This window comes from Miniopterus schreibersii, assembly GCF_964146895.1.
Source record: "Miniopterus schreibersii genome assembly, chromosome: 17".
In the NCBI taxonomy this organism is placed as follows: domain Eukaryota; kingdom Metazoa; phylum Chordata; class Mammalia; order Chiroptera; family Miniopteridae; genus Miniopterus; species Miniopterus schreibersii.
The window spans coordinates 24,563,113-24,589,413 of NC_138117.1; the positions used below are offsets into that span (position 1 = coordinate 24,563,113).

The 26,301-nt window shown below is 34.2% G+C and overlaps 1 protein-coding gene across 5 annotated transcripts in view; it reads right to left on the minus strand.

Moving 5' to 3' along the window:
* ARFGEF1 (ARF guanine nucleotide exchange factor 1) overlaps positions 1-26,301 on the minus strand; it is a 90,248-nt gene that overhangs the window by 46,346 nt on the left and 17,601 nt on the right. For all 5 annotated transcript variants that reach the window (XR_013997487.1, XR_013997488.1, XR_013997489.1 and 2 more), the window contains exons 2-11: positions 24,636-24,666; positions 23,925-24,081; positions 22,592-22,738; positions 20,658-20,837; positions 14,917-15,193; positions 11,821-11,931; positions 8,430-8,602; positions 7,345-7,478; positions 3,550-3,784; positions 65-164 (exon numbers count right to left, since the gene is read on the minus strand). Coding sequence is in view for 2 of the 5 variants with exons in the window: in XM_081117321.1 (XP_080973447.1) it covers positions 65-164; positions 3,550-3,784; positions 7,345-7,478; positions 8,430-8,602; positions 11,821-11,931; positions 14,917-15,193; positions 20,658-20,837; positions 22,592-22,738; positions 23,925-24,081; positions 24,636-24,666 (1,545 nt within the window). In the remaining 3 variants the exon portion in view is untranslated. The remainder of the gene's footprint in view (positions 1-64; positions 165-3,549; positions 3,785-7,344; positions 7,479-8,429; positions 8,603-11,820; positions 11,932-14,916; positions 15,194-20,657; positions 20,838-22,591; positions 22,739-23,924; positions 24,082-24,635; positions 24,667-26,301) is intronic.

The following is a 26,301-nucleotide window of genomic DNA, read 5'->3' on the forward strand; positions in this document are numbered from 1 at the left end:
TATGAGTATATTCAACTTTTTAAATATCTCATAAGAAAGAGGTAACATGGATAATTTCAAATACCTGCACAGATTCTTGTCAATGTCTGAATAACCATCCATTTGTGGTCAAATGAGCTGGTAGAAGTTTCCAAAATGTATAGGAAAATTTCTTTAAAGAACACCTGTGATTAGGGGAAAAACATCTGTTTAAAATATTGCTTATAATTCATAAATGTGATCACTTTTTAAATATCCCAAAGCTGCAGAGGAGACTAGGATGCAGGTTCCTCTGGAGTTCGACTCCTTTTGAGTCCATCTCTGAAACATGAGGACTGAAATAACTTGGTGGGTGATTGAAACTAGCCCTTGCAGTGGGAGCACTGCACTTCAAAGTAACCACAAAAGAATCTATAAAGATTTGGAGTTCCTCTGAGTAATTTCTTGAACATACATACAAAACTAAAGTAACTCATAATTCATTTTTAACACCCCAGAGAGTAGAAACTATATTCTGCTCATCAGTTATACAGGGTGGGCAAAAGCAGGTTTACAGTTGTGAGTATGTGAAACACAGTTTATTCTTGTATTATTATTTATTACATATTATGTTCTTTTCCATACAAACAACTGTAAGCCTACTTTTGCCCACCCTGTATTTTTCAGACATTATTTAGTACTGGGCAAGCCTAATTGTTCCTAGTTTTAAATGTAACTGATGTTGTAATCCACACAATAAAAAGGATCTATATATCTAATTATCAGAGACTTATATTTTTATTTCTCACACAAGAAGAAATCTCTATTGTCTGAAAACTATAAACTATTTCTCACTATTCTTTTACACCAAAAAATGTCAAGCACAAAGGAGTTAACTTAATTAAATAAATTTCAATTTAAGAGCTAAGACTTTTCAGATTCAAATTTATTTTGGAAAAGAGACTGTGACTTAAGAGGGGATTACTGAAAATCAGAAACAACATACTGTATTAATACTTATAGAACATATGTATTATGAACCTAGAAATTCATATTTACAATGTACGATGATTAACAACTTGTCTCCCCAAATTGGATGAGGTACCCTTGTAATGTGCTTTTCTTTCACAAAACTCTGAACATTTCTAGTACTTGCTTAATGTCAGTATTTCCTGTAAGACTGTAAGCTCTAAGAGGGTAGGAGCCAGCTCTTCCTTGCCAAGCACTGTGTCCACACTGCATGGCATACAGTAAGCATTCAATAAATATTCTTGGCCAAAGTTCCCAAACAGTGCACCAAGGTGCCCCAGAATGCTACAGCAAACTCAGAGGGATATACATCTGTTGGACACCTCGCAAGATTATTCAGTGTCAACATTAGATCAGTTAGATCACACTACATTCCTTTCAATGGCATCATTTTTGCAAACCTGGTTTTAGTGGTTGCTATGATAAAAAGCAGGTACTGAATGAAAATCAATGAAAAATAGGAAAGGAGGGTAACAGTATCCAATTTGAATCCAAGGCCTGAGTCACTGTACAGTATCCAATAGGCATATACATTCCAGTAGTCAGTAATTACGAATATTTAAAACTATATTTTCAGAAACAGAATATAAGTTAATGCCCATGGAAAAACCACATTATAGAAACTGTGAAGTGAATGTTTTCATAAAATGAATCTTCATTTGACAATGATCTCAATTTTGTTTCGCAGTTTGTTTTCAGATGTTGGGTTTTCTCCAACAGCAACATAGCTCATTCTGCATTTGAATGTTTAGTATTTTCAAAAGCATATCTACACTTATCTTGTTTTATCCTCATAATCTCCCCATAAGAGACAATGCAGAGTGAAATCAACCTGATCTCTTTTAAAAAACACTATTACAACAATTTTATAATACGAGTCTATCATTTATGAACAGACAGGAAATTTCTTGGAAGTATTTCTTTTCAAATTTGTCTTTAACAAAAATTTTATATATCAAATTTACTCTACAAAAATAGTAATCACAACTTATTTTTGTGATATTAATTCCATAAGAATTTATATTTCACACAGTCTACTAAATAGTACTTAATGAAACAGAGTTCCAGTGTCCAAAAATCTGTAAGTAACTGGATGCACAGTCTTCCAAAATTTTCTAAGGGCAATTTAAATACCTCATTATCAAATGAGAGACTTTTAGTTGGTTACATAAGCAAAAGCTCCAAAAGTTTTTTTTTTAAAGTTTCCTTTTAGTTCCTGAAGATAATGAGAAAAAACTGTGTAAAAATAGCAACTATTGTTAGGTAAATGCTCTGCATTATTTTAATAGACATATGATGAGTTTTTAAAGTTTGACACCATTTATGGACCAGAAATTGTTTCCTGTCCAAAAATATGGTCCAAGTTGAAAAACTTTTCACTTAAAATACCAAGCAAGGCCTTATTTTGTCTCATTCCCATAATGAATTTAAATAGATACTATAGAATATTAACAAAATATATGATTATCTTAACCATCTAAAAATTCTGGGAAAATAGTAATTTATCCTTTCCTATGAGCTAATAAATTATTAGTCTTGAGTTAGGATTAAATACAAACTTAATAAAAATTATAATGTAAACTCTACAGCATACCAAACATAATATGAAGATGAAAGTTAACTAGCATAGAAGTGAATATATGAAAAGTATACAATATCCCAACCCAAACAATATTTGACAAATGACAAGCTGGAAAAGGTAGCCATTAAATTAGCAAAACATAAAGTACTATTTAAAAAATACCGAATTATCTGAAGGTGAAAACAACAGATCAGGAATTGCTACACCTGCATGATACATGTACACATGGTTGGAAGATTTCCTAATTCATTTTGCTAAGTCTCTGGGAATATTTATTTATTTATTTTCCCCAGTAATCCATTTGTCTAGGGCATGAACCAGGCACAAGCACAGACCAAAAACCAAGCTGGGTAAACACAGAGTTACTTTGTCCCTGGCTGATATGAGACAAGTACCACCAAACCAGGTGCAACTAACTCTACCCAGGTCAGGGACATCTGGAAATACTTTAGAACCACAAGACAGTTATTCTATTTCCAAAGATCTTTAGGAATACAATATATATGTTAGAGGGGAAAAAAATGAAACAAAAATTAAATTTTCAAATGTCCTAAAATATAAGCCAAAAATATAACCCTTCTCAATCACCTCTTTAAAGTGCCAAAAACTGAGATGGCTTAACACCATGTACACAAAGTATATTATTTTGAGCTTTCTTTGAAGATAACCAAAACCACTATTACATACTATATTTGCAATGGCAAAGTTATTGTGAGGGCCAAGTTAATTCAAGACAACCAGAACCATTCATACAACTAATATAAATTCCTTGACAGTAGAGCTGTGTCTCAATTTGACTTTGCATTCTCAGTGCTCACCTAGTGCTTAGTAGGTACATGCTAGTTGAATGAGTGAAAAAAGGAGAAATACATATAATATACAAACATTATTTCACATTCTGAAAAACTTTCCAGTGTATTAATAATCTGACTTAACATGAAACAAATGCAAGTGCAACAATGCCTAAATGAAGAACGTACCTCAATTTGCATCTTCAGATGCGTCTTGAAGTTTGATAACAAAGTAAGAAATATGGAAAGAGAAAGCTCAAAAACCTCTGGAACAGATGAGACTCCATTTTTTGAGAGTGCAACACACAGATACTGTTTAATAGCATTAATAAACATCTCATTTGTCCTGAAAACAGGTCCTGCATTCTGCAGAATGGATAGAAGTAACTGCAATGAAAGAATCTTGGATCGTAACTCATGAGACCTAAAATGTAAAAAAAGAAGGCACAGTATATGGACAAGTTTAGCATTATGGTAATGGTAGGTTGTTCCTAATATATTTCCTAATACCTTATCATTTCACAAACTTTTAAATGGAGAGGAACAGAAAACTCTACAACATAAAAAAACTACAATACATGAATAAGCTTAAACACCAATAACGGGTAGTTCCACTAATGTTCTCTTGTTCACAAAATTTCACAAACTTCCAAACTGGGAAAACAATCATTCACACAATTTTAGCATCAACCTACTGTTCCTTTGAGCAAAAAAAATAATTTCAATATTTATGATTTGTTCCGTCCTTTCAAAAGCATACTTCACTTTGTAGAAATCATAATGAACTTCTCAGATTAAGTGCGACACTTAGTATATAATAGGTCCAATGTACTTTGTTCCTAGTTATGCTACTCAAAAATCCTCAACACTAATAAGCTTTGGCTGCATAAGAAGTTATAGCACAACTTCAAGGTTACTTTTTCAGGAACCACTTAAGCTTTTTATTCCCCTGAAACACATACAAAGAAGCTTTTAGAACATTTATATCCCTTAATAGCTTACCAGCTTATTCTAAACACTTGTATAGTAAAAAAGTAAAACATACATTTTCAACTTAAATTTTTTTCTGATCAATACACTATGCTATAATCCTGAACACTATTCAGAATTTTAATTACCAGATTTCACAAATACAATTTTTCTCCCATTGAAACAGACCCCTTAAGCCCAATAAACCAGGGAGAGCTATCCCAAGCAACTTTTCAAATGCAGGATACACTTAAACGCTCTAGCCACTGGTTCTTTTCTTTTTTCATTCCAAATGCTATATTCAGTCACATTTACACCATATAATAAACTTAATTGTTCCTGATTTCTACCTTAAAAATTTCATGGTTAGGAGTGTCAACTGATTAAAAAACCTAAGAAACTCTAACAAGGACTATTTAATTTCATGTAAATAGGAATCACACAAAAATACTAGCATCTTTGAAATAAAACTGGAACCAATAATGTCATGACTCATGACATAACCATGTTTCCAAGATGGCTATGCCTCTGAATCTAAGAATATACACAGCAAATACAGTGGTACCAAAAAAAAAAGCTCACATACATCAGGTTAGAAACAGCTAGAGGTAAAACTTTGAATATAGGAACTATAGCTAACATAGTGGGCCAAGTTATCTCCCACTCATACTGACGCCTTCCAAGGTTTACACACTACTACTACTTCCCAGTCTAGCTCACATTTATCACACTTTTTGCTCAATTCCATTCATTAGTAATTAAAACCTATAGCTCCAACACATGATTTTTTGTTATAAGAATGTATTCTCTTGGCCTGGACAGATAGCTCAGTTGGTTAGAGCATCCTCCCAATACACCAAGGTTTTGGGTTCAATCCCTAGACAGGGCACTAACAGGAATCAAACAAGGAATGCATAGATGGGGGGAACAACAAGTCAATGTTTCTCCCCCCCCCCCCCAAAATCAATCAATCGATAAAAACTTTTAAAAAGAGAAAATATTTTTACTTTGTATCCCCAGCATCTAACAAAATGCCTTGTACATAGTATGTGCTCAAAATAATTAATGGATTTATTCATGCACTCATCTAAACATTTATTAAGTATCTACTACGTATAAGGCATTAATTAATGAAACGCTGATCAAATGACTGTCCTATGTCACGGTACCAGATACTTTTGTCAGGCAAGAGAGACTGGAAATTTCAGGTCTGCAGTTTTTCATGGGATAGCTTCAAATTATAATTCAACTTAAAAGAACACTTCCTGGATTATCATCTTAGCAAGGCCACAAAGTATAGAGAGAAGCAAAGACAAGAAAGAAAATTATATAAATACAAAAGCTCATTAATTTTGGCAAAAAAAAAAATCAAAAATCAGTCAAGCTAGAAAACCATATATTCTCTTTTGAAAAGAGAACAGTTTCAAGGGGGTGAAAATGTGATCTCTTTCAGTATTCAATTCCAATGTTTAATGACCATGATGGTCAAAAAGCTCTTTTTTAAATATACAAACAATATTTCCTAATATTTGCTTTAAGTCCACTAGGCAGAAGGATAAAAATCAAGTTGTTTCTAACTTGATTATCTGAAGGATAATTATTCCTCATAAGAACAGCTCTCCAAAAACTAGATTCATCTTTTTTCAGGGCTAAATAAACATCCTCCCCTATATAGTATTCCTCAAAATTCATATATTTTCTTCTGTGTTCTTTTCATTCTTGGCATTTTAAACAATTCCCTCTTTTCTGTTTCTAGTATGTTTTTCAAATCACATTTTTTATATTTGATTTGAGAAAACTAAACATCTAAGGTTTTTAAGGTCAATAACATTTTTAAATCATGGTAAAATGTCCTTCAGCAATTACACCAAATTTTAAGTCATAACAGCCTTAAAGTAGTTCTTCATCAATTCAGAATGAGATCTCAAAATTGTCAATTTCTGGATAAGTTAGTGAGAATAAGAAACTGAAAAAATTTTAAATATATTCTTATAAAATATATAGGGTATAATGAGTTTATACTGCACTCTGAACAACTTTAATCCTTTCTCTGTAGAGTTCATATTTTCAAAATACAGAAGCATCAATAAATTGTATTTCTGACTTTCAGAAGTTGTACCTAAAAAGATTTTAGAATTTTAGGCTTCTGGGCCTAAAAAATGTTTCCCACTGATTCAGTACAATGTGACAAAATAAAACAAAACTCTAGTCTTTCTTCTTAGTTGACACAGAAACTGAAATGCTTTAGTTTTTTAATGAAGTAGTGTTGCTTACATTTCCCTCATTTCAATATCCCTTTCTCAAAGTCACTCAGGCCTTCTCCAAGGGCCCTTTCTCCAGAAAGTTCTCAACTTGTCATGCTATAATATGCTGCAACATTGGAAGGGCATGCCTCTCCAGTAACTCCCAAACTCAATTCAAGCAGAAATTAGTTATACTTGAATCAGATGAAATGAAAGATATCTGATGATTTGTGACTTTAAAAAATGGCAATTTCTTACAGTTTAAACTACTGTTTGATGAGAATCAGACAAGAGACTCCTATTGTAAAGTACTTCTTGTTCCCCACAGAGAAAGCTATCATCTCAGGGCATTTTTCAGACCTTAATGAATATACATTGTGACTTTTAAGATTTATTTATCTTAATAAATCAACTGGTAGCTTTCAGAGACTAGCATGAGGCTACATGTAACAAGGCCACATTAGCTCCAAAATTACTTACGAACTGAAATAGAAATTCATTCAATCATTCAGTATGTACTGGGCACCTACTATGTACCAGACACAACTCTATAATGCTGTTGGTATGCTTTGGGAAATAGTGTAAGCTATCTACTCTAACAATTTTGGAACTCACTGTTTTTCAATATATGTTTAAAAAAATATAATAACCCTAAAATATATTTTTGAGGGTCCTACAGGACAAGAGGAACAAAAGAAACCCCAAAGACTATCTTAGAATACATTTTGAGCTTTAAAACTGTATTTGTCAGGCAGAATAGCTAATGACTTACTTTGGATCTGGTGGTCCATCTGAAAGCGGTTTCATTGACAGTTTACACAATGACCTGAATACTAGAAAGGCATCCTTTTGTAAAATGTGGGAAAACTTAGCACCAGGTGAAGGTCCTGAAGAATTTCCAGATTCCTAAACAAGTTAACATACTATGTAAAATAAAGTTATTTGCCAGTGTAAAATCATTTTAGCCCTTTATACATTTTATTCAATTCAGTAATAGGTGAGGTTCTATTGGAAGGGAAACCAGATGAGGAATTTGTCACATTGCTTTTCTTTAATCTGATATCCCACCCGTCCCCAGCAATTAACACCTTACAAAAATGCATTCTTTTAAAAATATTCCCTCTTAGTCACCAAATAAACTCTTAAAATGTACCCAGTTCATACTATTACTAACAAAAACTAGCACATCATGTCCTGACAGGAGACTTTATACACAGCCTAAACTATGCTTTCCACTACCTGTCACTGGGTATTTTATGTTTTTGTCCTAGTTTATTTTTTATCTACTTTTTGCAGATAAAATAAGACAATGGAGATCTTCAAGGCAATGTTTAAAAGTTGTTAACTGATGAAGGTCAACAGGCCAAGAAAGCTTGCCCCTGTGTATGAAGCAATGATTTAAGGTAGGACTCCATTATCTAAAAAGATAGGGATAAACACACAAAAGATAGGGTAGAAGAGACAGAGGAACTGTAACTACCAGTGTAGATTCCACTACAGCCCTGAACGAAAGAAAGATGAAGTTCCTCAGATTCTAAAAGTTCTTTTCCTTCCTATGATACTAGAATTATTGTAAGAATATATGATAAGAATTTTTCTTTTTAAAAGTAATTTCAAGAGGGCAGGAAGGTAGGGAAGATGTGAACACCTGTGACAAACACTGCAGCGTTGACAATTTAGCCATCAATTTATTAAGAAAATAAACTGCTTTGATTTATATCAATGAGAACAAAACCCCAAGTTTTTATTTCCCCAAACTGAAATCAGCCATCATTATCAACTAGACATATTCACCACAAGGTGTTGGTGACCTATAAATGCGTAAGATTGAGAGAAATTTCCCACTCCCATTTATACCTGAGTATCATTGGAAGAGACAGATAATCTGTCGTCAGGTAAGGATGGTGTATATGCAACAGAAATTGGTGTTCCTGGAATTCCATTTGCTTGAATATTTTCACTGTCGCTACCATCCTCTATAGTTCCAATGTTGCCATCTGCACTTGCATTTATAGACCTTTCTCCCATATCTAAAATGGTAAGAATAAAAAACATGCAAATATGTCTGACTTAACTGAAGTATATAAAAACATGGAGTATTTAAAATGAAACTGGCAGAAAAGCGATATGAAGTAACACGTACTGGCACCATTTAAAGGTTAGCATACTTACTAGTAAGTAAATATGCATTCGGAACATATCCAAATATGATCCTTAAGTAGCTCTAGCAATGAAACACAGCTGATGAAAGGCTAACCAGGATGTGCCAAACAGAAGCTTATTTTAAGACCATATCAGCATTTACTAACCTGGGTTCTAATGAATGCTAATGCCTTAAGATGGTAATAGAAATTCCTCAAAAAAATCCCATTATCAAGTAAGAGGAAAATATTGGGAAGTAGGTTTCTTTATTATAGCCTTTAATTTGCTAATATGCATTGAGCTCTCCAAAGGGGATATAAAATATGCAGTATTTTCCAATTTATTTTACCATAAGTCCTCTCCCCCTTTTTTAGAATACCTACTAATACCTCTAATAACATATTCTTTGGAACATTACTAAGGAATATTTTTCAGTATGTCACTCTGAAATCATACTTGTAATTAATATAAACAGAAATAAATGTCTTCTGATAGAACAAACGTAGATAATGCAAATAATACCAAGTTTTCAGAACTACTCTAAGGTGTGATACATATTTCTTTTAAAAAGGAATACATACGTGTCTATGGCTGTAAGTCAGTAGCTACCTAGCAGGAAATTGCTCCCTTCATGCTACCAATTAAAAGAAAACTATGAACTAGCATGAAGGAAACACACTGTACTATAAAGAGCATAGATTTAGGAATATGAGAGACCTGTGTTTCAATCATGTCTCCACTCCACCATTTAACTGGGTAAGTTATTTCATCTTTCTTTGCCTCAGTTTCTTCATCAGCAACAAATATAATAATGTCTATAAAGAATCACCAAAACACACACACACATACACACACACAAAATACATAAATAACACAACTGGTTCTCAATAAATGGTAGCTATTATTAATTTTGTTGGTAACTGATAAAGTGCCCAATTTTTTATTCATTCAGGTAATGAAAGGAATGTATCTGGTGTCCCACTCTGAATCTGCTTTCTGCTCTCCAAATTAGAATACCCTGGATAGATTAAACTTGAACAGATAATTCCAAAGTATGTTTTGCAATTACCAAGTGGTACATGAAAAAGATATTAATTTATAAAATATATTTTGGTTACTCTGCGTTACACAAACAAAACAGTTGCTTCCCCAATGAACCTTTTAGAGCTTTAATATGCTAATGTCTGACACGCTAAATATGATTACATATACAGATACACACATCTTACATTTATAAAAGTACACTCATATAAATGCAAAGAACTTTCTGGAAGAAGTCATAAAAATTTAATAATGATTAATGGAAATTGATGGTCATTCCCCAAAGCACTTATTCCAAACCTTTTTCTCTCTGCACTCAATTACATTTCCTACCACTGCCCCTCCTCCACCTTCCCTTAACAAAAGGACTTCCCCCTTCCATTGCACTAAGAGGTAGGTGATTTAACAAAGGTTTCCTTACTCTCCCTTTCCCCACCATAAAGTTCCCTGACATCAACAATAATCTTTTTCTTCCCTCTCATTTCAGGGAAAAATAATCTTTTGAATTTCTAAGGTGAACTGTTCATTCACCCTCAAATCTATCTCTTCTTGCCTCCCAAAGTTTCTTCCTCCCCTAAGTATTTTCTGGTAATACGAGATTTGCAATTTCAAGTGCACTACTGGACCTTCTCCATTACTCAACAGACGTACTCAAATCTTTTCATGCTTAAAAAAAAAAAAAAATCTTCCTTCAACTCTTGCCACACCTTACCTACTGTCCATTTCTCTCCCACCTTTTATCAAATTTCTGAAAGGAATAATACTTTCCTCCTTCTTGTCTTAAAAAATTATTCAAAGGAATTGAAAACATTCTCTATTTTATTTTCAGGCTTTAAAGCCAGACATTCTTGAGTTGAAATCTTCATTTTACCACTTCCTATAAGTCGACTGAATTTTCTCATTTGTAAAAAAGGGAACAGTACCTATATGATCTTGTTAACAGTGTCACCCCAATAAATTTAATTTTTAAAAAAGGGAAAAAGAACTCCTTATGGACATGGACAACAGTGTGGTGATTGCAGGAGGTTGAGGGGGTGGGGGTGGAAAAGGGCATATGGGGAATGAATGGTGATAGAAAAAAATAAAGGAAAAATAAAAGAGATATGAAATCTCAAAATAAAAATGAAAAGATAAAAAAAGGGAAAAGTAACACTACTTAAACATACCAGCATTTGGGAAGAATCAAATGAGTAAATGCAAGCGTAGCACATAGTCATTTGGGATACACAGAAAGTACTCAATAGAGTTAGATATTATGGTTCTCCATTGTTGTCAACCCTAACCCTCCCATAATGTCCCCTAAATGTAAGTGCAAACTTCTATTTTCAAGGTGGTGAAGAAACCCACTATTTACCTTCTCCTTTGACAAATCCCACTAAAATTACTAAGAAAAATATAAACAAACAAAAAAAAGTCTTTAATAGTACTGGAAAACCAAGAAGGATATGATCAATGGATCAAAATCTTAGAGGAAATCCTAGAAAATATAATAGGTTCAGATCATCTGATCACATTTCTGGAAGTAAATGCAACAAGGTACTATGCTTAGTCCTGTGCAAGACACCATGAATTACATAAGCTTCAGTGGATTGGTCTCAAATCTAATCCTATCTATAATAATACTGTTTATGAAAATGTGAGTGAAATTCCTAACAAACTTTAAAACATTTTAATAATACAATCCATAAGATAGAAACTGGCCCTATATCAACTAAGACTTGGTCATGATAATGAAGGTATAAGAAATCAAAATTTTCCAACAAAGATATAAAATACTCAAAACCAAATCAATGTAGACATTTTCTAATTTATAAAGTTTAGTACATTGAGGAGAAAGGAGACTATATCCCTGCTCCTCTCCCACCAAATACAAAATCAAAAACTGAAATGGGGAATAGTGGATTTTATAAAAGACTGTAATTGAACACACACACATACATACACACACAAATTTGAGAAAAGAGGTTATATTTTTGCCCTTTTTAATCCAGACATAAAAACAGTCTCCACAGTCAGATGAAATACCATAAGACAGAATACACTAATTTCTAGTGGAATACACTACCTCCAACAACGATGTTCACCATTTCTTCTACAATACTCTGTACAATGTCTTGTGGCTTTTCCTCACAGTCATGGTTTTCTCCATCATATAATATATCATTTTTAGATAATGCTTTAAAAAGAAAAAATTCAAGAAAACATTTTATTTTAGAAATTTTTACTGAACATTTATAAAGAAGAGCTTTCTTTTAAAAATAAAAGGAAAAAATCAAATAAACGAAACTGGAAGCAATCACATGTTAAACTTTCAAGTTTTATAACCAAATAACATTTTAAAATATCTTATAAAGTCAGTTTCAAACGATTACACAACTTAAGTGACTTTTCTAGATTATTCCTTTAAGAACCAAAACTAATTTTAAAAGTATTTTCAATGGAACATTTCAAACATGTTCCACACTTCCAAATAATATATTAGATGTAATTAAAGCTTGTTTTGATGAATTAGGCTCACCAATAATAACAAGCTCATCACTGTGCTCTAATATAGTGAGCTCCTTGAAGAAGCAGAGATAGGGCTATCTTGTCCTCCACCAGTGATTTTTAGCCCTTCCTTACTATTTGTTCCCCAAAAGAATGTACATATACAATGTAAAATTAAATTCAGTAAGTAAAAATAAACTCATTCTCCAATTTAACATTAGTTAAAAACATATAACTGCGAATTAGAGCTTCTGAACAGCATAAGAGAAATTGATAAAAAACTTGATACTACAATTAGCTTATATGGACTATTATGGATAAAAACAGGATTTCAACTGTTTTTTTTTGAAAAGTTCAAAACATAACAGGAAGACTCAATCAGTCCTGAGGGTGCTTTGGGAACCAGGACACTGTTCTGGGAGCTGCTACCCTACACCAGTGGCTTCAGACTGCACATCAACCTAGTGCTGCTGTCTACACCCCCACCCCCACCCCCACCCCCACCTCCATAAAGAGCTGCTACTTATAATTCTGGTTTCCAGGAAGCCTGTCCTCCCTGATCCTAGCCTACTGTCTCCTGCATTCTACAAAATACTGAATGCCACAAGAAGCAACTTGATAAAATAAGCATGCCAAATCAGTTGCCTTATTTTATTTTAAAAAAATCCAAATACAATAGCATTTAGAGTCTTCCGTAGATTAAAAACATATAAACGTCTTCAGAGGTCATTTTTCTACCATTCTTAAACTTTGTATTTCTGTGTTCTAGTTAGCTAAAATTAACTAGCCTGAAAACCAGAGTTTCAACATAACTGAATATATAGTCAATAAAATGTGCACAAAATGACTAGTGAATCAAGAGTCAATTCTTATATAAATCATCTGACAGAAATAGATTAGAGTAACAGTAAGTAACACCTATTACAAACAGGAAATGATGGGAAAAGTTAATTATGTCCAAAGTCACATAGCTAGTAAGTGATTCATAGTAGGTATCTAACCCCAGAGCATGCATTCTTAACTAACGGATCTCAAGTAGAATTTTCATTTTTATCAGCTGTTGGGAGAAAAAAACACCTTTAAGCAAGCCAAAATAATCATGACTATGCCTTGGGGAATCTTCTTTATAATTCTGTATCCTATAAGGTACCCACAATGGTACCTTACACACAGTACATTAGATGCTTTCATTCTTTGGGTCTCGGCTCATGTTGTTTCTTCTTGTTGAAAATGTCTTAAATTTTCTAGTTAGCCAATACCTACCCCTATACAAGAAGGTTCAGCTAAAACATCATCACTTTCTCTACAAAGGTATGTCCTGACTATCCTCAGCAGCATTACACTGTGAATGCTACTTTCAGGATATTTATCACATTATGCCTCATTTAAACATGCCTGACCATCCAGGCAGACCATGAGCAGCCTAAGAGCAATGGCTGTACCTCCATCAGCTTTTTAATCCTGAGTCCTAGCACAGTGCCTAAGACAGAATATGCTAAATAAATGCTGAATGCATGAATAAAGGAATAAATAACATCCCAGCTTTATAAGAGATCAGCCCTTTGAATCAGCCTCTTTATAAGCTCCTAGTGAAAGTACAGGAAATTCTGACAAGGGTAGGCTATAAAAATGTAAATTGCATAAGCAGTATAAATTCACTATTAGCTTGAATACTGTGAATGCATGCTTGGTTTATGAAAATAATCCCTTTGAAAAAAATAAAGTACTATGAAAAATAGTAAAGCATCTATTCGTGCCAGTACTGATGTTCATGCCACTATTAGGTTACGGAAAAGATGTGGTTAAAAAAAAAATTAAAAGCTGCAAATATATTACAGAAGTCTTTCCTCAAGGTGAAGTAAAAACACAGAATTGGGATAAACTAACTGAGCCCTGACCATCCTAGTTCTACACACCACACTGGAGAGGAACAGAACTTCCATCATTTTCTGATACCAGTCTAAGGAGGAACAAAGGGAACCACCAAACTCCCTGGCAGTTTTATATAACAGCTAGAGCTGAGGATAATGTTTGGAGGGAGAAATGACTTCAGGTGACTATTTTTATAGACGCAAACTTGTAAAATAAATGTAATTTAACTTTTGTAATCTTGTAACCTTTTCCTTATAAATTTACTTAGAAAAACTGTCAGAGAACATCTCTCAATATAAAAATGAATAAAATATTTTCATATGTCAGATGATTACCCCCAAAATTTCTTTTTATATTTAATTTCAGTACTTTTGGACCATAATATTTTCTAAATAATATAATCATTTTCCAAAATTTTCAGTTCCACTCCAGAAAACCTTACTAAATAAAAGGGTCTTGTTTCCTGTAAAACTAATTTTAATAAAAGAAAACTGAAGTTCCTATATAACATGCTAACAGACATTTATAACCCTTTTTAAGTAACACACATCTCCTCCAAAACAAGTCTATAAATTATACTGCTCATGAGATACTAATAAATACATAGTATCATTAACAGATGTCTTGTGGGTTGAAGTGAAATTAATTTTACCACCTAGGATGGAGAAAGTCGACAATTACCACCATGTATCTGATACCTATTAACTCATATACCCTTTCCACATTTCTCTACTAAAGGCATTCCTACACCATTCCCTTCACACACTCCCCACCCACCACAACCCCTTCTCAAAAAGATTACTTTCAGCTGCAGTTGCCTGATCAGCTTCAGTCTGTTCATTTTCTGCACTGGAAATATCAGATCCATTTTCAGGTTCTGTGTCATCCTGAAGGCTTTTATCCATATCATTTGTATGGGGATCAAGATCTCCTTCATGTTCTTGGGATATATGATCAACAGTCTGAGGTGGCAGATATCTAAGGTGAGGTGATTCAGGCTCATGATGGCTTACTGGAGACTGCAAGAGATGATGCTGCTGCCGGTGCCTCTCTTTTTCCATTTGTTTGGCTTCCTGCAACTGGGAAGAAATAGAAAATTTCTAATATTTGTAAAATAAGTTGTTTAAAATTTAAAGGAATAATGCTACACTCATTACAAATTACAGTCCATCAGCTCGGCAGCGTGGCTCAATAGCTGCGCATTGACCTATGAACCAGGAGGTCACGGTTCAATTTCCAATCAAGGTACCATGCCTGGGTCTCAGGCTCGATCCCCAGAAGGGGGCGTGCAGGAGGCAGCCGATCAATGACTCTCTCATCATTGATTATTCTATTGCCCTCTCCCTCTCCCCCTTCCTCTCTCTGAAATCAATAAAACATTAAACAAACAAAACCAAATTACAGTCCATCGAAAACAAAGCACATAAAACACACTAAAACAAAAACAAGTAACAATGGTCACTTCGCAGAGGGTACACAAGAGATGGAAGTCTTTCACTATATGTCCTCTTTTCATTCTATCTGGTGTTTGATGTAAATGTATTACCAAAACAAAACAAAAGATCCCAAGTAATTTTTAGTAGCCTCAGAATAACTGGATTGTTGCCAATTGTGGATTTACCTAAAATCAAATAAAAGTTTCACTAAGAGAGGAGTAAAAATAGGTGGAGGAATAAAATACACACACATTCAAAGTCTAGAAAGATACATAAAAAACTAGTAAAATGGTTACCTACAGGGGAATGGGGGTTAGGAAGGGAGCCTTTCAGTGTATACCCTTCTGTAATATGTTCTTATGTCACCTTAACAAATGTCTTATTTAAAACAATAAAATTACATTGCAATGAGTACTTAAATGCCTCTGCCCAGTCACCTAATAAGAATTTTTAAAATTCTATCTACAAATGCTAGTTTTATTTTAGGTAACCAGTCATTATGTATAATACCACCTGTAAATTTGGTTCACTCATAATAAGATGCTAAAAAGAATAACAATCAGGATAGCAGTGGTTCATTTTTTTAGCATTTTATTGCTTTTAGACACATCTCTTTTGGTTTTATGACCTGTTAAGAATGATTTTCACAGGATTAATTTCCACAGAAATAAATATTTTATAGTGTCAAATAGGAACATTTCATATTCCCTGGAAATATTCTAGGTTATGTGGAAATATCAGAATTACATGAATTTACAAAATAAACTTAAATTAACAGATTTTAATGCCCAAAAGGTAGAAAGAGTCCTATAATTTACATGGTGTGAATCACTTATTTTACAGATAAGGAAACTGATGGGCATGACTAGTTGCACAGTTGGAATCAGAAAAGAATTCTCAAAGCAATTCTTTAGCCCATTTATGAGGAAGTCAACTTCCAAATTAACAGTGAGGAATCTATGACTTGCAATACAATCCCACCCTCAGCCTAACTTCAGCCAACCTGCACCATGGTTTACTGCGGCAAGCACATGCTTGGAATCACAGACAAGCAAGGTGTCAAAACTCTAGAAATATCCTTGAAAAAAAGAGAAAATGTTATTGTATGAAAAACATTTTCTATATACTTCTACACTTTCTAGAGCAGGGGTTCTCAACATCAGTACTACTGACATTTAAACTGGGTAATTCTTTGTTGTGAGAAGACTTCCCTATGCACTGCAGGTGTTTAGCAACATTGCTATCTCCTACCCTCTATATGGCCGCCCCCCACCACCACAGTCATGATAATCAAAAGTATCTCAAATGTGGCTTTAAGGACAAAAACCCCTCCAGTTGAGAACCACTGTTCTAGAGAGAGAAATAAGCATTTTATCCATTGAAATAATTTTAGTACTGTACATTTTATAGAGTTTTATTGGGGGGATGAGGGGAAAGGATATCAGTAGTATATATAAATAAATTAGATGTCTAGCTTAAAATCTGAGCAAATGTGGAACTTAAATCAGTCTGCCCACCCTTTAATTTTTTCTCTTCCCTCACATACTTTTCTATAACTCTCCATAGCAAAGAGCTAAATATCTGTTGTCACATGAAATATGTTCAGAATCTTTATCACAATTCAGTTATATATTTGCATGTGTGATAATTTGTTTAAGGTTCATATTCCCCTTCTATGTCACACAGTTGGTAAGATTTTTGAAGGTAATGGCCAAGTTGGTTTTACTCAGCACTGTATAACTAAGACCTAGAACAGTGCCAGGAACATATAAGGAATATAATAAAAACTTGTTGAAAAAGTCAAATAAAACTTGTATTTCTGCCATTAAAAAAGTGATAAAATTATTTTCATTCACTTCTTCAAAAAAGAAACTATTAGTTATGGGTGCAAAATAGAAAGCATTAGATGTTAACACACGAGAGGGACTGAATAGACTATATAGTGCATCCTCCAGTACCTCTAAAAAAGAATGAGAAGGTCTCTAAGCACTAATATGGAATGCTTTCCATGACACACTGCTAAGTGAAAAGAGCAAAGTGCAAAAGATATCTATTGTATGAGTATCTATTGTAGTCAGCCTTTAAGATGGCCAACAATGATCATCTCTACCTCTTAATTTTTAATTCCTTGTTGAGTCCCCTGACACACTGTACCAGGAGTGGTGTGGGTGACCACTTCTGATCATAAGGTAGATATTACAGTGTCTGTCTTGTTGCCCTCCCTGATCATCTTCACCCTGGGGGAAACCAGTTGTCGTCTCGTGAGCAGCCCTATAGGAACCACATATTAAGAAACTCAGACCTTTTTGGCCAGCAGACAGTGAAGAATGGAGGCCTTTCACCAACAGTCAATTGAGTGAGCATGGAAGCGTTACTCTCCAGCTCAACAAAGCCTTTCAATGACTGCAGCCCCAGCTGACACTGTGATACACTCAGTCAGCTGCGAATTCATGTGAAACCAAGCCACAACCACCCAGCATTCAGCTGAAGTAATATGTTACTCAATGATAGATGACTAACACAGTATGCTACCTTTCGTGTAAGAAAGGTGATAAATGAAACCACACATATATCTGCTCATTTGTGCTAAAAAAAAATAAAAGTAAAAAAAAATAAATGCAGGAGCTCTAGTCAGTTTTGCTCAGTGGTTAGAGCGTCAGCCTGCAGACTGAAGGGTCCCGGGTTCGATTCTGACCAAAGGCCTGTGCCTTGGCTGCAGGCTCTATCCTTGGCCCTGGTCGGGACATGTGAGGGAGGCAACCAATTGATGTGTCTCTCTCACATCGATGTTTTTTCTCTCTCTCTCCCCCTTCTACCCTGTCTGAAAAGCAATGGAAAAAAAAAAAATCCTTGGGTGAAGATTAAAAAAAATCCAAGAAAGATAAACTAGAAACAAGATTAGCTATATACAAGGGGTGGGAAGAGGAGGGAAAGAGGAACATAATGGTAGGAAGGAGAAGGGAGCTGTACTTCTCGGAGAATACCTTTTATGTAGCTCTGACGCTTAAATCAGTTATGTTTAACATACTCAAAAAATAAATATGCAATTAAAATTAACAAGGATGTGAGGGGGACTGAAATGGAAAACAGGCATTAATAAGTGAAATAAATTGTACTATAAAGAAATAACAACCCACTGAAAGAGTGTGGGGAACTAACCTAAATAACTTGGGAAAACAATATTTTAAGTGGGTGCGATCAGGCTAAAGACAAAAAGAACTACATATAAAATGTTGTAGTCTACTTAGTAAATTTGTTTCTCACAGTGGTGTGGGTTAGCAATTCTAAAACAATTTTTTGTGTAAAACAGGACTGAAGAAACAACATATCATAGAAAATGAAAGCCATATTTCTCAGTTTAGATAGAGAAGTTTACAAATAAAGAAAAGGCTGAAATGAGTGTTGGACTAGAATCAGAACTATCAGAATAAACACACAGTTATTAATATTTACAGATAGTCAGATATAGGTGTGTGGGGAGTAGAGAGTGGGGAGGTGGGGTGAGTATACAGATATATATTTCCTAGCTCTATGTGCTGAAAGGGCGTACAACATCCCAGTGGCAATGAACACACCTAGAACTCAGATTTTGGTTTCTAATCACCATTCTCCAACTGAAGGAGCGGGGCTCCCTGCTGAAGCGGCTGACTCCACAGCTAAAAGAGAAAATTCAAAATGAACCTGCAACATCTTGAGATTCCAAAAAGTAAGGAGGTGCTCAAAAAAGCATGGGACCTTGTTAAAAGGACACAAGCCAAAGCTGGAATAATTTGGGCAACAAAATTATAAATAATGACAGTACTGGATTATAACCAACAGAATAAAACAAATACCCATGAATACACTGATATAAATAAAAAATTGAATAAATATAAAAGAATGAAAATTATTCTGATGAATAAATACAGAAGGAGAGAGAAACAAAAAAATCACCATTAGGAAACATCACAGTAACAGCTGTTGCCAACAAGAGCGACTTGGAGAAGTGTAAGAAAGAAACAGGATATTTGCATAGATTTAATGTATCTCTCCCAAGACATCTATTAACTGCAAAAGAATAACTAGTAACTTTATAGAAGAACCTGGCAGATACCACCTTAACCAAGTAATCAAGATTAACATCATCAGTAGTAAGACAAATCAACATCATACATTCCTCACATGATGCATTGAAAAGGACACAACACTGCTTCAGAGGTATTCTAGTAAAAAATGGACAACCTTATTCTAATCCTGAGAAAATATCAGACAAGTTAGGGGACATTTAACAAAATAACTGGTCATGATCCTTCAAAAGCATCAAGGTAATGAATGACAAGACTGAGAAACTGTCAACAATTGGAGAAGACTAAGTCATAAGAAATTCAATGGATATTAAATGCAAGATGGGATCCTAGATCAGATGTTAGAACAGAAAAAAAGGACTAGTGGAAAAATTAGTGAAATTCAAGTAAGGTCTGTAACTGACTTAATACTGCTATACCAATGTTGATTCTTGTTTCTGATTATTGCAAAATGATTATGTAAGACGGTTGCATTAAGGAAAGCAGAGTAAAGGGGATCTCTCTTTCTACTATTTCTGCAACTTTCTGTAAGTTTAAAATCAGTTAAAAAGAAGAAGTTATAAGTTGGTTTTTAATTATAAAGACCTAGACAATTTTAAAAAATGACTCTTTAGCTGCTGATCTCTTACCCCCAAAATATATATTTCATCAATATGGATATGCATTTTGTTTATTTTTTTAAAGGCTCAACGAATAATTTTATACCAGAATAGATAAAATTAGGTAGTTTTATATCTACATTACACTCATCTACTAAGCTTGAGTGCAACAAAAATATCAATTCATAAACACTTCCATGAGGATGATGGCAGTTACTATCATTCAGATTCTATTTGGGAACAATTAAAAACCTATTTTATCCAAAGTCAAGTCAGTAAACTTCAAAACAAAACAATACCACAGATCTCCAGTAAGTAGGACTGTAAATCAAAGTCATTCTTCTCTATACACACAAAAGATTTCATTATAAATTTCTGTAAACTCTTTTCTGTATTTGATGCCTGTGGTGTTCTAAACAATCTCTCTCTTTTTTTAATACTTACTGCTTGGTTTTCCATGCGTGCAAAGATAACATTTAGCATCTGAGTAAGAGTAGCTTTGGCTGTTGTCTGATTGATGAGATTTTTGCTTGCTAGATAGATATTGTAACATGTTCTCACAGCTTGCAGTACAGTTCCTTCATGAATTTCTATGTGTTGAGATGTTACTGCAGTAAGTAAAGCCTTAAAAAAAAGGACAAAGTTAAAGCAATTTTCTGCATCCACAGTTTCAGCACAAAAATGTATTTTTATATTAAAATTAAAACTTTCAGACACCATTACCACTTTTAGATATACACTAACAGAATGTATTTTTTTTTCCAGTATGTCCTAACAAAATTTCTACCTGCCTTGAATGTATCGACAACTGTTAAAATATTTTGTTTTCCTCATTCTGGCAATAAATAGTTCCCACACAATCCTCCCAAACCCAGAACACTAGAAAGCTATTCAATTCATTTGTTTCAACCTAAGTTTCACTTTGATTCAACTTACTTTATTAAAATGCACAACATTAAAACTCTGTCACTGTGGAGCATAGATATGCTTCATGCATTACAGCTGTTGAACTAGATCGTCAACTTTGTAGGATATATACTGTGTCTTAATCGCTTAATTTTTCTGAGATCTTTCTTGTAGACTGGACTCAATAAAATGCTGTTGTTATTGTTGAAAATGTTTACTGGACTCAATAAACGTGCTGTTGTTATTGTTGAAAATGTTTACAAATGTTTTACAATAAAGCATTTAAAATAATCCTAAAGTGAATCCTCCAATAAAGTGAGTAACTTTATGTGAATTTTCTTACATCAGTTTATTGCAATTTCTCAAAAGCAAGAGCCTGTTCTTTTGTCCTTTTATGCTGTACAGTGCTACGCAGAAACAGCACACAGTATGTGCTAGATAAGCCATGACTGACTGACATGAAAACTGCAAATGATAGGCTGACCAAATTGGACAGATTTTTATAATAAAAATATTATATGACTTGTGAAGTAAAGAGAGCTATGAAACTGACTCAGAAGGTACTATATTCACACATGAAGAACACTTTACACATGTAAGCAATTTCAAAAGTACCATTAGTACAAGAAAACTTTACTGGTATAGAAATATATCACCACTGCCACGAGCAGTAACATTAAGAATTCAATATTTATAACAGACTGAAAACACAACTGAGTGATTTTCTTTAAAGGAGTTTAATCATCCAGGAATATAGCACAAACTCAGCAAGGTTTAGCTCAGCAGGCTCAGCAGATGGGTATGTGCCAGGGAATCAGGAAAGCTGGTACATAAGGAGTCCACATGGTGAAGCATGGGCCTAGGGGAGGACTGCAAGGGGTCCAGTAGTACAGAAGAAACTACAGGGGTCATGGGACCTTCACACAGGACCCTAAAGGTCAAACGATGCAATATGTATGGTAAACATGCCAGAAACAGAAACACTCTCGAAGATTCTGGGGTCCCAAGCCTAAATTGAGACCTTCAAAATAAAAGATTTAAAAATACAGTCGCCCAGCCAGGCATGGCTCAGCAGTTGAGCATCGACCTAGGATCCAGACAATTGGGGTTCAATTCCAGGTCAGGGCACATGCCTGGGTTGCGGGCTTGATCCCCAGTTGGGGGCATGCAGGAGGCAGCCGATCAATGACTCTCTAATCATTGATGTTTCTATCTCTCTCTCTACCTCTCCTTTCCTCTCTCTGAAATCAATAAAGATATATTAATTAATTAATTAAATAAAAATATAGTCTTCTTCTAATGAACTCTTGGCATTCAACAACAAAATCCCCTGATATGGGATCTAAAAAGCACCCAAATGACCTCTATTATAGCTGGAGAGCACATAAAATGACCTTTCCAAATATTTTCCAAGGTAAAAGGCTTTTTAAAAGTATAGGTGAAAAATAAATTCACTTTATATAATTATTTACCTTTATTATTTGCAACTGAACTCCTTCATCTGTTTGAGGACCTTGGAAACAGCCACAAATTGTTTCAATAATTCTATCAATTAATTTTTTGCCTGGTGTTGTACTATCTGGAGCATTGCCAGTCAAGTGCCCATAAGCAATAAGTTTCTGAAATGGAGAAAGAAAAAGATTCTAATTAAGCTAACTAACATATATACTAATTAAATATACATTAAAATTATAATATACAACTGAATATACATTAAAATTTTTACATAAAAACATTAAGGTATAATCAAAGCCAAGGCTATACCAACTTTTCATTAAGAAAGCTTTATAAGCTATAAACATGAAATTATTTGCTCTGCAATAACCACAAAATCAGAACAATAACTACAACAAAACCATCAGGCAAAACTTTGAGAAAACCAGGCCTTAGAAGTTGTCTCTGATGAATTAGAATAGTTTACTGCTTTCTATCTAACCATCATTAATACTGTTTTTGTGGAAGCTATCTTCAATCATTTAAATGACCCAAAATCTCTTTCCAAATTAGATCTGTGAAAATGCAGAAAATCTAATTTCCATACATTGGCTGCAATGAATCACAGATTTGTTCATTCAATATTATCAGTACAGCCCTGGAAGGAATGCCTCATATATTATAGTTTTAATTTTTCAAGAAAAACAAGGTCACAAATCAAATAAACTTACCTTTAACCTATCTTAAGAACAAATCAAAAGGATATTGTCTTTTCCTTGTCACTGAATTGTTAGTTAAAAAAGTATAAATGGGTATAATGAACCAACAGTGAAAACAACTGAAAAGAGTAGGACCTCTTTATCTGGAGGTTTGTCTTACAAATATATAAGGGAATCTGCGTGTGTTAAATAAAACAGAATAAAAGATTTAAGAAATTTTCCTGACATAAATAAAGGTTAGAGGTAAAGTCCAACAGCAAACATAAATATTAAGCTGTCAACATTAACCTATTGTTTTATATAAAATAGCAGGAATTTAGTAAAATCATTTGCAAATAATAACATATGTAACATCAGCAGCAGGTTAAAAGCATGGTTCTTGCATTTCACTGATAGGAAAACAGACCAAATCAATACTTTCATTATTGATAATCTTACAAAAGATTTTGTGATTCACTAAACTAATGATTTTTGTTACCCTTAAACTAAAAACATTTTGCAACTATTATTGTCTCTCTTGAATATAAGCAACCATTTGATTTCTTACCAAAAAGCATATTAAAGGCGGTAACAGAAAATGTCTCAATTGTGAGTAATGTTTAGAAACACATTCCAATTAGACAGTTTTTAGCTAAAGCCATTTCATACATACCTGTAAACAATCTAGAGATGTATTAACTATGCGGGGACATTTGGACTGGCAGGCCAATTCAAAGGGTAAGAAGTACTTGTCTGCTTCGATAAAATTTGCCTTTGATTTCACTGGTGGAAGGGTGCTCGATCCAGCTTTTGCTTCTCCTTGCGGAGGGCTAAAGGGAAGTGAAGGGTCTGGTTAGGGTGCTGCTTTATCATACTGACGATAAAGTCAGGTGAAAGCACAGAAGTTCAGTCCTAAAAGGTTCGAACCACGCTAAACTAGTAGTCTTCACCTTCCCTTATTATTTCATGAGGAAACCACCCCCAGAAGTTTTAACTGATTTGCTACAGGTGAAAAACCATAGCCAGAGCTGTGACAAAATACAGGAAAATAAAGAAATTAATCATTTACTTTTAATAAAGTAATGATTTAGGTTACTAATTAAATATTTAGTAATCTTCCTAAATATGAATCAAAGTCTAAGCAAAGATTTTCAAGCATATCTTATGGTGTTTAAGAAATTCCTTTATATACTACTTATGAGATCTTTTATATGTATAAGGATGCTTACAATTATATTTCTTAACCATTTTAAAAACTGATTTTATTTTAAAGGTCACATGGAAAAAATTTGCCACACTAAAATATAGATAACTGTATTATTATTTTGGCCAAGACTGACAAGCTTGCAAATTATTTTTACTAAAGAAAAGAAACCGCACTAACCTCTGTTTTTCAGTTTCCACTTTTATTTCCTCTGTGGGGGGGAAAAGCATACATTAGAAAACTTGACAATAGAAATATCAGTATGTAATCTGATTACAGGTTACATAAACTAATTTTAATTTCTGTAACAAACTGAGAAGCATACACATTCAAAAAACAAATACTAAAATTCTATTGCAGCTAAATGTATTAATTTATACAAATACAAATAATTTTATAAAATGATGCAAATAATATATATTAACAAGAACAGGTAAAATTGAAGATTATTAATTCCCAAAGCATTTCCTTTTCTCAAAGTAGGTTTTTTGTTTTTTGTGGTTAAGGAACTATTTACATTAACCAGAAGCATAATATTAAGAACAAAATATTATGTATGCTGTATTCAAGTCACAAAATATAAGACATAGTTTAGTTTGGGTGAGGGAAAACACCCTCAACGCACAACTCTTGTGACTAACTACCTCAAGGAGATTATCAGGCTAAAACTATAACTTCCTGATCATGTAAAAATGTGCTGGTATTTAACCATTTTTTTCTGTTTATGCCTATACAAGGCACTATCAAATACATATGTCCAATTTAATGAAAAATTTTCCCTTTGCTGTTTAAAAGAGGTCAGAAAAGGCCAAGCAGCTCCTGTCTGATTTTCTTGGACTGCTGGGTCTCCAGACACCCACTCTTGGAACCCAACGGCCCTGATGTGAGAAGCCCCAGGCCACATGGAAACCCACATGTAAGTGGTTCGAGTCAACAATTCCAGCTGAGCCCAGCTTTCAAGTCATCACAGCCCAGGCATCAGATATGTGAGTGAAAAAACCTCCAGAGGATTCCAGTTCCCAGGCATTCACATCTCCCTCAGTCACCTGAGTCTTCCCAGCTGAGGCCCCAGACACTGGAAAAGCAACATGCCCCATCTGAATTCCTGACACACAGAGAATCTGTGAGCATAATAAAATGATCACTGTGTTACACCACTAACTCCTAGGTGGTTTATTACGCAGCAATAGATAATTGGAACAGAAAGAGTTAAGGAGGCTTGAGGAGATTTGAAATAATGCCCTGGCAAATGGGACAGAGAGCTAACTGAGAAGCACAAAAGCAATGCCAGGAGCATGAAAAGTTATTCTAATGTTCTGAGAATATGGATAAGGAAACCAGATGGTTAAAAGGTATCCTGCTTAATAAAATGCAGCTAGAACTTGTCCCCAACCCCAACCCCAACCCCGCCAGCCCAGGAACATACTTAGCCTCAGAATCTGGAGGTCTTATGCAAAACTATTTTGCAAAATTATGACTAAATCATATATAAACAACTTATTTCTATTGAAGTAGACAGTAATTTAAAACAAAATACCAGGAGGTTCCAGTTAAGATGGCAGAGTAGGTGGAAGCTGCACTCACTTCTTCCCTCAACTACATCAAAATTACAACTAAGTGGAAAAATCAACCTGGATAACCATCTGAACACTAGCTGAACAGAAGTCCTACAATGAAGGATTATAGAAGAAGCCAGGTCCAGACTGGTAGGAGGGGTGGAGACACAAAACGGGCCCACGCACGGCAGTTGAGAATCTGGAGGGCTATCTCAGCTGCAAAGGTTCCCTCCCCACCCTAACCAGGAGCAAGTGATCTCAGCCCCACACCAGGCTCTCCAGCTGGAACA